At 42.1% G+C, this 14178-nt stretch overlaps 2 protein-coding genes across 2 annotated transcripts; both read right to left on the bottom strand.

Moving 5' to 3' along the window:
- Positions 1-5197: 5197 nt before the first annotated feature.
- LOC137761377 (putative olfactory receptor 10J6) lies at positions 5198-6121 on the bottom strand. The gene is given in 3 exon segments (XM_068538294.1): positions 5198-5666; positions 5668-5791; positions 5794-6121. Coding segments are annotated over 3 exon segments (921 nt in total).
- A 7254-nt stretch (positions 6122-13375) lies between these two features.
- Positions 13376-14160, bottom strand: APCS (amyloid P component, serum). The gene is made up of 2 exons (XM_068538292.1): positions 14097-14160; positions 13376-13986 (listed from the first exon to the last, which is right to left on the bottom strand). The coding sequence occupies exons 1-2, from the start codon at positions 14158-14160 to the stop codon at positions 13376-13378; spliced, it is 675 nt and encodes a 224-aa protein (XP_068394393.1).
- Between the last annotated feature and the right edge of the window lie 18 nt (positions 14161-14178).

The raw sequence follows: 14178 nt of genomic DNA, 5'->3' as shown, positions 1-14178 counted from the left end.
GCTTCCTCTGCCTGGAATACACTTTTGATCTTGCTTTTCCAGACCTTTCCCAACCTTTCATCGAGCTGACTCCTACCGAGCCTTCAGATCTTAAGCTTAGACTCTATTTCCTCTGGTTGCTCTTCCCTGACCCCTGAGATTTGGTTAGAACCCATCAATATGTATTCCCATAGCATCCAGTATTTCTCACATCATAAGATTTATCACTACTTGCTTAATTTTTGGACATTCCTCTTAGCACTAGGAAGGCAGGGATTGTGATAGCTTACTATTACTCTAGCCCCAGTGTCTAGCATGCAATATACCTTTTCTGAATTGATCAAATTTTACTTAACTTTGCTGAACTCCAGCTCTAAAAGTGGGAATAATTTTAGGGACTGTCACTACCCCATTAAGAAAGATCTGGGAATAGATGCCTAGAGAGGTGAGAATATCTAGTGAGGGGCAGAGGTAAGATTAGAACCCATGTAGTCTGATTCCAGATTCTTGTTTCTTTGCCTTCATGCAATGCTCTCTCTCAGGGGGTCTTATTTTGCCTCTCTGTGTGGCTCGTCTGCTTTTATTCCTCAGCCACGATTTGGAGACTGTGTGTAAGAAAGGGTGGCTGCGGCAGTCCAGCACACGGACAGCTCGGAAATGTGACAGCTCATATACAGAAAGCAAGAAAGGAGAAAAAGGAATAACAGAAGAGATACCCAAAATTTCCAAAGCAGAAGAATCTGTGAGCTCTTCCAAACAGAGACAAAAACTGCCATCCAGAGAGCCTGGATGCTTCACAGCGCAGGAGAGCAGTGGACACTCACCCAATACTTAGCCATCAAGAAGCAGGTTCAAAGGGGCCCATTATGCAGTTAGCTTTCAGGTTTGATAAGTATTTATTGATCTGTCTTAAGCCAAGACTGTGCTAGGCACTGGGGATACAGAAGCAGTTCTTCTGTCAAGGGGTTTGCTGTGAGGTGAGGGAGGCAGACTAGGAAATGGGCAACTTGAAAGCACTGCTAAGACAGCCACTGGCTTAGAGGGGTGTGGTAGCTCATGGCAGGAACACCTCGTAAGTTATTTAGAGAAGACTTTTTGGTGGAAGTGATGTCCAGAACGAAACCAGAGTAACTCAAAGAATATAGTGTCTTTCAGAAACATTACAGATGAGAAATGGTGGTAATACAGTGAAGAAGACATAGTTTGAAGTCAACTGGTGGATCATGGTATCAGTTCTAGTTCTGTCAGTTACCAACTGTGTGACTTGAAGCAAAAGTCATTTGACATTTCCACCATTAACCTAAAAAGTGGGCATAAAAATGCATACCTCATAAGGTTATTGAAAGGAGCAAGTAGGATATTATATTTGAACACTGTCGTGAAATGCAAAGTACTATAAAGCTGAAGTATTATTAAGTGAAATAATGTATATGACTACAACTTAGCATAGTGCGTGCCATGTAGTAAACCCTCAGTAAATGGCAGTTGCCTTCTGCTGTATACCATGTCACTTTACTGGTTTGGAATTCCTGTTCCCTTCAGAGATGAGTTTCTGAAGAGCCAGAGCCACATGACATATGCCACTAGTCTATACCTCATTGTCATCTCCTGCCTCTTTCTTTCCTCTCCCATTTTCCAGAGCTAATCCCACAACCAAGCTTTTTATGGCTGATGGGTGGTGTTTCCGTGTTTACTTTCTCCCCTCTAACTACCTTCCTGGAAGGAGAAATAGGGGCTGGAAAATGATGTGGTGAGTGCCCGGTTAAAAGGGGGCCTGAGCTTTTGCTGTAGAATGATTCGAAATCTAACATTTTGGAAGAATTTTTGGCCTCATAATGGATTTGTCTGTCATTTTCCCAAAAGTGTAATTTGGAGATATCTTGATTCTTTTTTTCCTCAGTTTTTGTTGAGCTATAATTGACATATAATATTGTATAAGTTTAAGGTATGCAACATGATGATTTGATATATGTAGATGTTGTAAAATGATTACCACAAGTTAACATCTGTTACCACATGTAGCTACAAACATTTTTTTCCCTTGTGGTGAGAACTTTTAAGATCTACTCTCTAAGCAACTTTCAAATATGTAATACAGTATCGTTACCTAGAGTCATCATGTTGTTTGCTACATCCTCAGAACTTAATTTATCTCATAACTGGAAGTTTGTACCTTTTGACCGCCTTCATTCAATTTCCCCAAACCCTGCCTCTGGCAACCACCAACCTGTTCTCTTTTTCTACGAGGTTTTTTTTTAAGATTCCACATATGAGTGAGCTCATACAGTATTTGTCTTTGTCTGACTTATTTTACTTAGGACATTATGATAAGTGTCCTGATTCTTAATTTTATATAGCGTATCACTCTTTGTTTAAAAACTTATTTCTTTTTAAATAAGCTTTGAAGGTTATACCGTAGTATGGGTAGGAATGATTTTTTTAATGGTAACTCCATATTCTTTAATGCAAAAACTTGACTGTTTTAGTTCTGTGTTGCTAAGGGATTAACAGTGCAATGATTAAATTAATACTGACAGTGAGAAGGGTCTTGAAGCAACTGAGCAGTTGGCTTATAGAAAATCCAGAGAAGGAGGAAGTATAGACCCAAGTGACCCTGTCACTATGAATCTGTTTATTACTCTTTGGTTTTAGGTGAGGGCCAACTGCAGAGGATACAGAAAGGCAGGGCAGGTGTGTCTAGCTGATCAAAACATGCCAGCAAGTCCAAGCATAGTGCTTGGTACACAGTCGGTACTTGACTATTACATGAGGATTTATTAAGCACCCATTCTACCCAGCACTGTACCAGGCACAGGGCTTAACTGTGAGAGAAACAGTTCCTGATCCCAATATGCTTGTGATGCAGTGATAGAAACAGACTCACAATTAAGCAACGAAAGCACAATGGGAAAAGTGCTATCCCAATATAATTTTGCACAGAGAACTTTTCGGGCAAATAAAAAAGAGCAACGAATTGCCTAGGTGGGAATGAGGTAAATGATACTGCTCTAGAAAATGTAAGGCAGCATTTATAAATTGGATAACAGCACAGGATACATAGGTAAGGGCATTAAAACTGTTTTTGATGGCTAGTGAGGCAGAATGAAAAACATTATATTCATAAAAGGTGATGATGGGGATAGAGCCAGGACCTGAACTCAGGACTTGTGATTCCAGGTCATCTACCCTTCCTACCATATAATGCAGCAGCTTATTATCTAAAAAAAGCAGCACATATATTTTTATAAATTGCACATGTAGTTGAGTCATTGTAGGCAACAGATCTGGAGAAGGAGATGTTTTTCCTTCAAGGTTTCAGACTCATCTTTTCTGGCAGCTCTTCTTGGGCCCAACTCTGATGTTTAACTTCTGATTGCACACGGGGCATGTGATGTATCTGTTGTTGTGGGCATTTAGATGGAAGAAGAACACTGGAGAAGCCTTTTGTCTTTGATCCCTGGACTGCTGAAAGAATGGCTTCATGGAGAAGTCTAAAGGGAGTAATGAGCAGGGGGAGGCAGCCTCTGCAGCAGGACATGGTTAGAACAGGTTTGACCATCACCCAGCTTCTCGTTGTTACCCCACTTTCCTGCTCAGACTGACCCTCCCTGTCCCACAGCCTGCCGTCTGCATACAAAAGGACAGATCTAAGAGCATAAGAGCAGTTGCTAGTCCAGAGGGAATTGAGGAGGATGGGTAACAATTAAGAGTCAGCCCTATAGGTAGTCTTGGTGGTAGTGAGAGGGGGTCCGTTTATATTGTCAGGGATACTCATTCTCATTCTGGAGGAAGGCATTCCTCTATTCCTCAGGGGATGTCGTCTATAAGTGTGGGGGGATGGCTGCAGGGTGGACTGATCCTGAGAGCACTGTCAAGGAAGACCTATGACAAGTCCAGGACTCTCAGACTGAGCTCTTGACCTCTCAAAAGCTTCTGTAGGAAGCCTTGCTTCTTATGCTGTAGAAATTTCAAAGACACTGGACAGAAACTAGAAAGAGATGAACAGACCTTGAAAGAAGTATGGTCTTCCCACCTAGGATCTCAGAAGTCTGTAAAGCTAGATCTTACTCTAGATGAGCTCCTTGGATGTTACCTACCCCTTCTCAGTAGAGGGAAAGGAAATCACTCCCTTCAGTAAGAAGACAAAGAACGTTAAGGGATGAGCAGAGAAGCATTTTTAACACAAAATATTTTAGTAGAAAGATGCATGGACAAAAGAGTCTTTGACTCTCCCTAGCACCACCCAAGGCAACAGTATAGCAGGTATGTACCAGTGGCATGAAACCAGAAAAACTCCCAGGAAGCCCTGGGGAAAAGCATGATTTCCTTAAAGGAGAGCCTAGTAGAAGTAGAGATTATTTTCTTTTTAGCCTTTTTTGGTGAATTGAGTGATTAAACAAATCTCTGAACTACTTCTGACTGCTGGTGCTGTTGGTTTTGTTCTATTTTTTTCTTTTTGGTGTTATCCAGGAAGTGCCGTGGTATGTGTCAATGAAGAATACCTTTATGATTCTCACTCCAAACAGGGTAGAGCTCTTTTTGACCAACTCGTTATTCTTCATAATGACTAGAGAGAAGCTGATTCCATGGAGAGAACCAGCAGCCAGAGAGAACTGGATTAGCACAGTTAGAGAGACAAGAGCTGTTCACAATTTACAGCCTTGGTCAGCATTCTGAAGACCATATTGGATGGAAGCAAAGCCTCTAGGATAAATCAAATAATAAAGGCTGAAATTTCAAGGGCTAATCCAGTGATTTCTAACTTTCTTAATTAAAAAAAATAACATGCATCTCACCTTTCCCAAAGGTTCTGGTATAATTTTCTTCCTTACTGTTTACTATTATTCTGCTGGGAAGATTTTATCCAGTTTTATTTTCTGTAGATTGTATTTTGAAAGTAATAGAGATTAAAAAAATTTTTTTTCAAACATAAAATGACCACATTTAATATGCTTTTAAGAAGTCCCCTGCCCTACCCTGGAAATTAGGTATGCTTTTTAAAAAATCATGCCCACCTTCCTCACCTCTTAAGTACCCAGTTGAAAATGCCTGGACAAAAGTTTGAAATATGTGGAGACAAAGATGATGATTTTTGTAATAAGGGTGCTGAAGCAAGCTGTGCCCATCTCATTACAGGATGGACTGCACAGGACAGACTTGTGAGGTTGGATGGATGCAATGAGAACACATACTGCTCTTTATAAAAAGGGTCAGTGGATTAAGAAATGTTTCTGCCCACAGCTCTGCGTAGGGCATCCTTGACCTCCTTGTTCCTCAGACTGTAAACAACAGGGTTCAGCAGGGGAGTGATGATGGTGTAAGTCACTGAGAGAAGGAGGTCTTGTTCTACAGAATTTTCTGACTTAGGCTTGAGGTAGGCAGTGGAGGCACAGCTGTAGTGGACCATGACCATGGTGAGGTGGGAGGCACATGTGGCAAAGGCCTTCTTCTGGCCCACGGCTGAGGCGATATTGAGGATGGTGGAGATGATAAGAACGTAGGAGATGAAGACCAGGCCCATGGGAACCAGGATCACCGATATACTGACAACAAAATTGATGATCTCATTGACAGTGGTATCAATACAGGAGAGTTTCATGGCAGGGAGGATGTCACAGAAGAAATGACCAACCACTCTGTGACAAAATGGTTAGGTAAATATGGATGTCACCTGGGCAGCTGCCATGGCCAATGCTGAAGGCTCCACACATCAGCTGGACACACACCCTCTTGCTCATGATGTGTGTGTATCTCAGGGGGTTGCAGATGGCCACACAGTGGTCATATCCCACCACTGTGAGCAGAAAGCAGTGTTGATGGCTAAGGTAACAAAGAAGAACATTTGGGTGGTACAACCTGCCAAGGAGATTGGCTGGTTCTGGGCTGTGAGGCTGGAGAGCATCCGTGGAATGGTGACTGGTGTGTACACAGTCTCTGAACTGGCCAGGATGATCAGGAAGAAGTATATGGGCATGTGGAGGTGATGATCAATGTGGATAATTGTCACGATGATGGCATTGCCAGCCAGGGTTAATGTATACAGGATGAGAAAAACTGCAAAGAGGGTGATCTGGTATTCATGGAATCTGGAGAATCCTAGGAAAATGAACTCTGTCACTTCTGTGAGGTTTTTTCTCTGCATTCTTCAGTTTCAGTGCCTGAAAGCAATGCAGGGAGTCAACATGGAGAAATTCCCATCGTGACCTCTAAAACAGGGATAGAGAGAGAAGTATGGGGACACACACACACGCACGCACGCACGCACACACGAGTCTATTTCCTCGCTGTATAATCAGGAGGGTGCTGGCATAGCTCTATGGCTACTTTAGCCTCCTCCCTTTTTTCAATATTTGCCGTCTCCTTAATCTTTTCTTAAGCCTCTAAGGAATGACCAATATGTGAGACTATTTCACATATCCTTTCAAGTTCTTATCCTGAATATGTTGTTGTTTTTGTAAAGCATGGATGGAAGGTTGTTTCTTTTAATGGCATGTAAGCTGCAGGGCCCCTGAGCCTCCACCACCCCAGCTTTGCCTTTGTTTGTCTTCTAGGGAAAGTACGAGAAGCTGGCACAACAAAATGGAGACGAAAGAGTTAGACTAACTGAATTAAAATCACTGGTACCCACTTAGGAAAAATTTCTGGGAACAGTGTACAGGGAGCAGAATTAATCTCAGGAAGCTGGTTTTTAGGGACACGTTAGCGGGAGTGAAGGTGAGGTATTGGGGGCTCAGCCAGGATGGTCTAAGTGAGACAGACCGTTGGCAAAGTTGTTTTGTTGTAAAAGTATTAACAGGGATTTGAGGGTTTAGGGGTGAGTAAAATAAGGAGAAAAGGGGGGAATTGTTGGAAAGAGAGGAGGACCAGCAACATGTCAGAAGGCTGAACCTTTAATGAAAGAAATGACCGATTTCTTTTTGGCAGAGGGAATTTTAAAAATAAAAGAGGTGTAATAATTGATTTTAAATTGTTTGCTAAACTATATTGTGATGTAAAACCCCTCAAGAGCCCCAAACTTTCATTTAAATCTGTCATATGTACCATCTTGAGTTAGTGGTATTTGGGAAAGTGGAGAGAGTTGGGTGATGGCAGTGCAGAAAAAGGGTACCATATGCAAGAGGTAAAATCCAGAGGGAGGAAGAAAAACTTCTTGCTAGTAATGATTGGAAGAAATACAAGGACCTCTCTTGTCCTATCTTCCCCCTTGCAAGCACACACAGTATTTCCTGGAAATTTGGTGAGGGACTCTGGGATTGCCACCATATATCAAATGGTGGATTGAACCATTTTCTGCAAAGAACAAGATAACACTAGCAGGCTGGAGGATTTTGGCAAATCTAGGAAACTTACAGTAGCAATCTAGGAAACATTCTAGATTCTTAGTGAATCTAGATTCCTAGGAATCTGGGAAACACAATCTAGAAAATGTTGTGGATATTCTGGAAAGTACTCCATTGTGGGAAATAAGGTAGACATTTAAAGTAGAAATGAGTGTGCCACTAATTAAAGTAATTTATATTAAGAGGCTGCCAAGATACCAATTGGATAGGTAGAGATGAAAGAGTGTCAGTGCAACTCTAAGCAGCTTTTTAGGAAGGATGAGGTAGAGCTGTAGAGCTGTGGCTACTTAAAATTAAAATTAAAGGAAAAATTCAGTTCGTCAGTCCCAGTAGCCACATTTCAAGTGCCCAAAAGCAACACATGAATAGTGGCTACTCTGTTGGGCAGCACAGATATCAAACATTTCCTTCCTTGGTGAAAGTTGTGTTGAACAGTGCTACTCTAGTGTACTTCCATAAACAGATGTGTGGAATGCATTAAATAAGAGCAACAGAAAAGCTATATAAAGAAAAATAACATGGTGTGTTGCCATACGGTTAAAAATGTGTGTCTGTGTGTGTGAATGCATATATTTATATATGCAAAAAGTCTGAAAGAATATACAGCTGATATTACCACGGGTTAACCGTTATCTTTGGGTTGGGGTGAGATTATAGGAAACTGACTTTTTACATGGCTGTATTTACAGTGAGGATTATGGCCCTTATTTTAAATTATTTTAATTTTGAGCATAAATGTATAGCTCATAGATAGTTTGGAGAAGTCAAGGAGGATGACAACTGAGAAAGAAGGAGGTCACTGGTGAGGTACTGGCCAGTTTCAGTAGAGTCTTGGGCTGGAAAGCCTGGTTACAGGGAGGAAACAAAAAAGAACTTTTAACATGTCATCGATGAGAACAGCAGATCGTATGTGTCTTTCCCCTTTCCTGATGAACCTATTGCAGTGAGTTACAAAAAATGGCTAAGAAGGTATTAAGCCAGGAAAGCCATAGACATATTTGGAGTAGGGAAGAAGAAGAAAATACTAAGCTGAATTGAGTCAGGAGGAGGAAAAAAATCCCTGGTGTCTTTAGGGCCTGAAAAGTACTGCTTTCACCCCGAGTCAGCTGGATTTGCTATAAGTATGCCTCAGGTAAATATAAAGTTACTTTCTTTGAATAAATTATAAAGTTATAAACAAGATGGCTGATGACCAGGGAATGTGGCCCAGGTACATAAACCCAGGAGAAAAAGAGGGGTGAGAAATAAGTTTATTGCCTGTGGTGAACATTTGAATTGGATTGAACAGACAATGAAAGACTATCTTAAGGCAGGATATTCTTAGAACTTGAGGGAAAAAATGCAAAAAGAAGGCCAGCTCAAGACATGTGGGAGCACATAATGCAAATGTTCAATGCAAATGTTCAAAGCAGCGTTCTTTCCATGTTAGTATTTTAGAGGCAAGGTGTGTAGTAGGTGAGGGAAGGGTGATGTTCTGCCATTAGGAGGAGCTATCATTTTTCCTTCCTGAGGAACTCAGGCACAGCCCAAGCTTCAACATGCCCTTTAGCCAACATAAACAAAGAGCCCTGTACTGATTGGGATTCACCCTCCATAAAGTGCACTTTGGTGGTTAGCTGTACTTCTTAGAGTAGGTGTCATACGCTCATCACACTTGGAATATTTTTCCAAGTACTCCTCCCGACGATTGCTGTCCACATCAGGAGTTCTAGGGTGCGGTTCACTCCATCTTGTCACATTTCCAGGGATGTTTTAGCATTAAGGACTAAGAATACAGATTAAGAGCAATTGCCTCCTATCTCACTTATTAACCTGTCTCTTTTTGAAGTGCAATCCAAAATTGTTACTGTCAAGGACTGTGTGGCTGAAATGACCAACACAGGGCTGTTACTGCCCCTGGAGGTGAGGCAGGCCCCAGTGAAGGAGATGGGGAAGTATGGGATGTGGGGGTAGGTTGCATTGTGAGTCCTCCTGGGTTGTCTTCCATTCTTGCATGGAAGACATTGGGTGAACAGAACCCAGTGTTCACCTTGGGAGGGGAGGAGAGGTTGTAGAGAGCACCATGGTGCTGAAGAAGTGTGTGGAATGGGTAGGTCAATTCCACTGGTGGAGATTGGCTGGGATGAGTGCTCAGCAGTTGGAACAGGTGTCAATGAACTTAAGGATGATTTTAGCACCAGATGGCTGCCTCCTTTTTTCCTCCTGGTTGCTCTTTTGAGTCACCCCAGCCAGAAGTGACTGCAGCTGGGCACTGGAGCAGCAACCCTTCTACCACCCAAATCTGGTTCCTCTATGTGCCTGAACCCTAGGGGTGTTTCTGTGTGAGGGACACACCAGTAGACGATCTCAAAAGCATAGTATAGGATAGAAAGGAGTTTTCAAAATGATTTAAATACTCCAGAAGGACAAAAACCCTGTGGGGGAGTAAGAATACTGACATGTGCTCATGCATCAAAATTTTAGCCATGAAGCCGATACTCTGACTAGAGGAAAAAGAAAAATAAGATAGAGGGGAAAAATACAATTTGAGGGTATAAAGGAAATACCATTTGCAAAGGGAAGAAATTATGACAAAACTCATGGGTACTTAAAATTATCTACATCTTTATAAGCAAAATCTGTGCCTAGAAACAGAATCTGTTTTAAAAAGTAAAATATGCAAGGTAGTCTAAGTCTCTATAATTTTGTGTTAAAAAGAGTTGTGCGGCTAAAAAAATAATGACATTGTCTTTTTGCCAAACTTGCCATCCTGTCCTTTCCTTTCTTTTCCTTTCATTAAACAAAATAGGTGTAAGGATCCAGGAATGGAGGAGTTGACTTCTTAAGAAAATGATGATTATGTGAACTATTTGAATAAACAAGAGAATGATGACTTTTCTTTGGGACAGAAGCCTTCTCATACTCAAAGGAATTCCCCCGCCTTCTTGAGTCTGTAGCATCTGCTTGTGCTCTTTTCTGGTTTGAGAGCATAGCAGGCAATTATGACTTATTTACAAGATGTCACTGCAATGCCAAGAAAACTGATTGTCATTTTTTCGCTAGGAGAAATAATAGAATCTTGGTACCTTACAAAACTCAGCCTTATTAGGTTCTAGGTCAGCCTTATTACATTATTAGGTCACTTACAGTTCACTGCACTCTGGCTGAAGCACAGGTGACACATTCGCCCTGAGCACCTCTGACCTTCGAGGAGCTGCCCCTTTAAATCTGATTTGGAAGGGACTCTCAGAGGAGAATTCCTGTTGTCTAGCTCTTGTCTCCAGGGTTCATTTGCCAAGAGACTTACTGTGCATCCCGTGGGTCTGCGTGGAGTCAGAATCTAGAAATGAGCCGGGAGATCTCATTACAAATGGATCATGCAGGGAATATTGGGCAAGCTTTGGTCTCACACGGCCTAGTTCTTTCTTTTTCTCCTGGAGAAAAATAGCTCAACTCAGACAAAGATGTGTTGAATGTCACATGGCACTATCTTTTGTTCTTTTGAATCCATGTTAGTGTGTTGCCCTTGTTTAGTTACTATCGGTGAAAATGCACTTGTATAAAAGTCAGATGTGGTGCCCCTCAGTGTCTATGGGAAGAACTTATCCCATTTCTGCTACTAGCAGGAGACATACACGGGTTTGGTTAGGGAAGGATTAGGGTTGCGAGCAGAGACTGAAAATAGAGCATGAATATTTCTTTTTGTTTGTAGGAATATACCAAGAAGTTTAAGGCAGATGATTTGAAGTTTTAGGTGGTAATTCTCATTTTCCTTTATGTCTTGGTTGACACTTAGCACTTACTTGGTGCCAGAACGTGTACTGAGTAGGTGCTGTGTATGTCTCATCACATCTAATCCTCACAAGAACCCCATGAGGTTACAATGAGAAGTTACTGTAGCAGCTAGAGCTCTGGATGAAATGCTTTACATTTGTCTTTGCCTCCTTGCTCCAGACACAGTTGGATCATCCCCTTGTAGACTATGGGCCTCAGTGTAACTTATCAGTAACATTAGATTAGTTTTGCTTTGGATCCTGTGGTTATATGTGACATGATGTGTGTGCCTTGACCACTGCCCCAACGTGTGGTGGAACCGCTTTGCATCTCCCATATTGAACTCACAGAAGAATGGCCACGGCCAGACAAAACCTAAGTGGACAATTCTGGAGCACAAATGGAGTTTAGTTTATAAGTTAATCAGCTATTCAGTCACATCGAGGTAAGGATTAAAGGTGACTCAGGTCATGTTTCAGTTTTCCTTATGTTCTTCGAATGTTCTTGGATACCTGTTCTTTCTAAATAGAGGAAGTACCATGAAGGACTAGAAAATCTCCATGTTACTCTCCAAAGGTGACTACACATTGCTGCTTTCTAGTGAGGACAAGAGAAAATCTCTTTTTTCATCCTCACCCAACTCAAGTCTGAGCTAAGGCATATCCCAAACTCAAGGAGACCTTGTTGCTTTAACCTCAGACCTCCCCACAGTTTCCCATATAAAACATAGAGAAAGCTTCAAGCCCTCTCATTAGGGCAAAGTCCTTTATAGACTTTTCTGGTAAGCCCAGCCCTGGGGCCATGTTGCTAAATGCTCCAACCTACTTTACTGGGTCTGGTGGCTGCCTCTTTGTCCATCCTGGGTGAATGGATGCATGAGTTAGAAGTAATCACTTGGGGCCTTCCCTAGTGGCACAGTGGTTGAGAATCTGCCTGCCAGTGCAGGGGACACGGTTCGAGCCCTGGTCCGGGAAGATCCCACATGCTGCGGAGCAACTAAGCCCGTGCGCCGCAACTACTGAGCCTGTGCTGTAGAGCCTGTGAGCCACAACTACAGAAACCGTGTGCCACAACTACTGAAGCCCAGGTGCCTAGAGCCCGTGCTCCACAACAAGAGAAGCCACCACAATGACAACCCCGTGCACCACAATGAAGGGTAGCCCCTGCGCACTGCACTTAGAGAAAGCCTGTGTGCAGCAACTAAGACCCAATGCAGCCATAAATAAATAAATAAATAAATAAAGTAATTACTCGGTTATTCTGAAGCCCTACTGGATGCTGTCTTTTGACTTCATGTTCTGTTATCTGTGGGCAAAGCCTGCCTTATTTCTCATACGCAGGCAAATTTTCTTTGGGGTCCTTGCTTCTCTGAGAAGGGACTTAATATCTGTTGAGGATATGCCAGACACTCTGCTCCATGGTTTTCATAATAATGAAAATAACTAATAATAACATCTCACAATTATTTTGTAGTGTTATAATTGGGATGCCAGTTGCTATGCTAAGAGTTGTATCTTAAAGAGGTAAGTGGAGACCAGATTATGGGGGGGCAGTCAAAGGGTTTAAGTTGTATGCTCTATGAGGTGGGGAAGGATTTTAAACTGGGAATTCATGTGAGCAATATCCTTGATGACTTCAGGACAGTATTATGAAAATCAGGCATTGTATGGTGCCACTGGGATTTTTGAGGGAAAGAGCCATGTTTGCCCTTACCCAAAATGATTCCAGACTCTCATACACTTTCAGTTTTCATTCTTGCTACTTCTAGTTTTTTTTTTTTTTTTTTTTTTTTCCCATCTCATTACTTGCCATTAAGTTCTCAGCTGTTGCTTATCTCATTATAGTTGTCTCCTTGGCAGAAGCTCAGACCTCTTTTTGATTTTGTAGCTGGAAAACCAAATAGGAGGATTTCTGTTGCAACTCCACACACATTTTGAGTTGTTAATATGATTATTAGTAGCTTGTAATTGTTGCTGCTGCCCCACTCGTTGAGTGCTCTGGCTTTATGATAGACCTTTATAGTTACTTAAAGGTTTCCCTCCCCATAATTTGCAACCTGATTTTTCTGGATAATGAAATACCAATTTTCAAATATAAGTAGACATAAGAGAAAACGTTTGGCACTATGATGAGCATTAAACAAATGCAGGTGACATAATACATTTTTTTAACTAGGCATACTTGTAGACAGGGAATTCAAAAAAGAAAGAGCTATAGATCTAGGATTTAGTATCCAGTTGCCTTGAGCAGAGCTCTTGGGTGTTGGTTATTTCATTTTCAAGTGCTCTTGTGGATTCCAGACCTCAGCCCCACACCAGGGGCTTGATGACAATGTAGCCTTTCATTTCATAGTTCAGAGCCTGCCAATTTAGGATGGTGGGATTGAGGGAGTAGGAACCCTGATACACAAACTGGATCTCTTCGGGAGACAGCAGAGAGTCCCACATGTACAAATCCCCAATCTGTCCCATAAAGGACTGGGTTTTATCAAAGCCTCCTCCATAGGAATCCTGCTCCTGGCCCAGGACAATCTTGGGGTTAGCTCCCACAGAATAACCCTGTCTCAGGCCCTTTTTCACCAGCGGCTTCCCATTGATCCAGAATTCGGCAATGCCTGTGGAAGACTCCCAGCTGGTACAGATGTGCACTGGGGTGGGGAACTCCTCAATAACTCTGGCAGTAACTCTGGTTCTTCCAATGTATAAACTGTACTCTCCAATTCTGTCTTTAAAAATTAGTAGCTCATTATCCTTGCCCTGGGTGTTATAGGAGAAGAGGCTGTAGCCGCAGGAGAGATCACTATAGGCTCGAAAACACAAGGTAAAGTTCTGCAGAGGTTTCTCCAGCTTTGTGATCAGGTTCACGTGGTCAGTAGAAGATTCTCTAGGGAACAGAAACACCTTCCTACTGAGGTCTGTGGGAAGAGAAAGAAATATAGTGACCTTCATCATAAATGCAGGGAAAAAAATCATACTCAATCTTTTTCTCATCTCATGCTCCTTGATCACACCCTGACCACCCTACCTTTCTGAGCAAAGGCTTCTGGAAGGCTGGTGAGGACAGAGACCCAAAGCAGTAGCTTGTCCATGTTCTTGGCCTGGGGCTG

Source organism: Eschrichtius robustus, chromosome 3 (assembly GCF_028021215.1).
Source record: "Eschrichtius robustus isolate mEscRob2 chromosome 3, mEscRob2.pri, whole genome shotgun sequence".
Lineage (NCBI taxonomy): Eukaryota > Metazoa > Chordata > Mammalia > Artiodactyla > Eschrichtiidae > Eschrichtius > Eschrichtius robustus.
The sequence above is the reverse complement of the archived record's forward strand: the minus strand, read 5'-3'. Positions and strand labels throughout refer to the sequence as shown.

Coding starts and splice junctions, on each gene's coding strand:
- APCS (XM_068538292.1), bottom strand. CDS start 14,160: ATGGACAAGCTACTGCTTTGGGTCTCTGTCCTCACCAGCCTTCCAGAA. Junction 13,987..14,096: donor AGAAGCCTTTGCTCAGAAAG/GTAGGGTGGTCA, acceptor CTCTTCCCACAG/ACCTCAGTAGGAAGGTGTTT.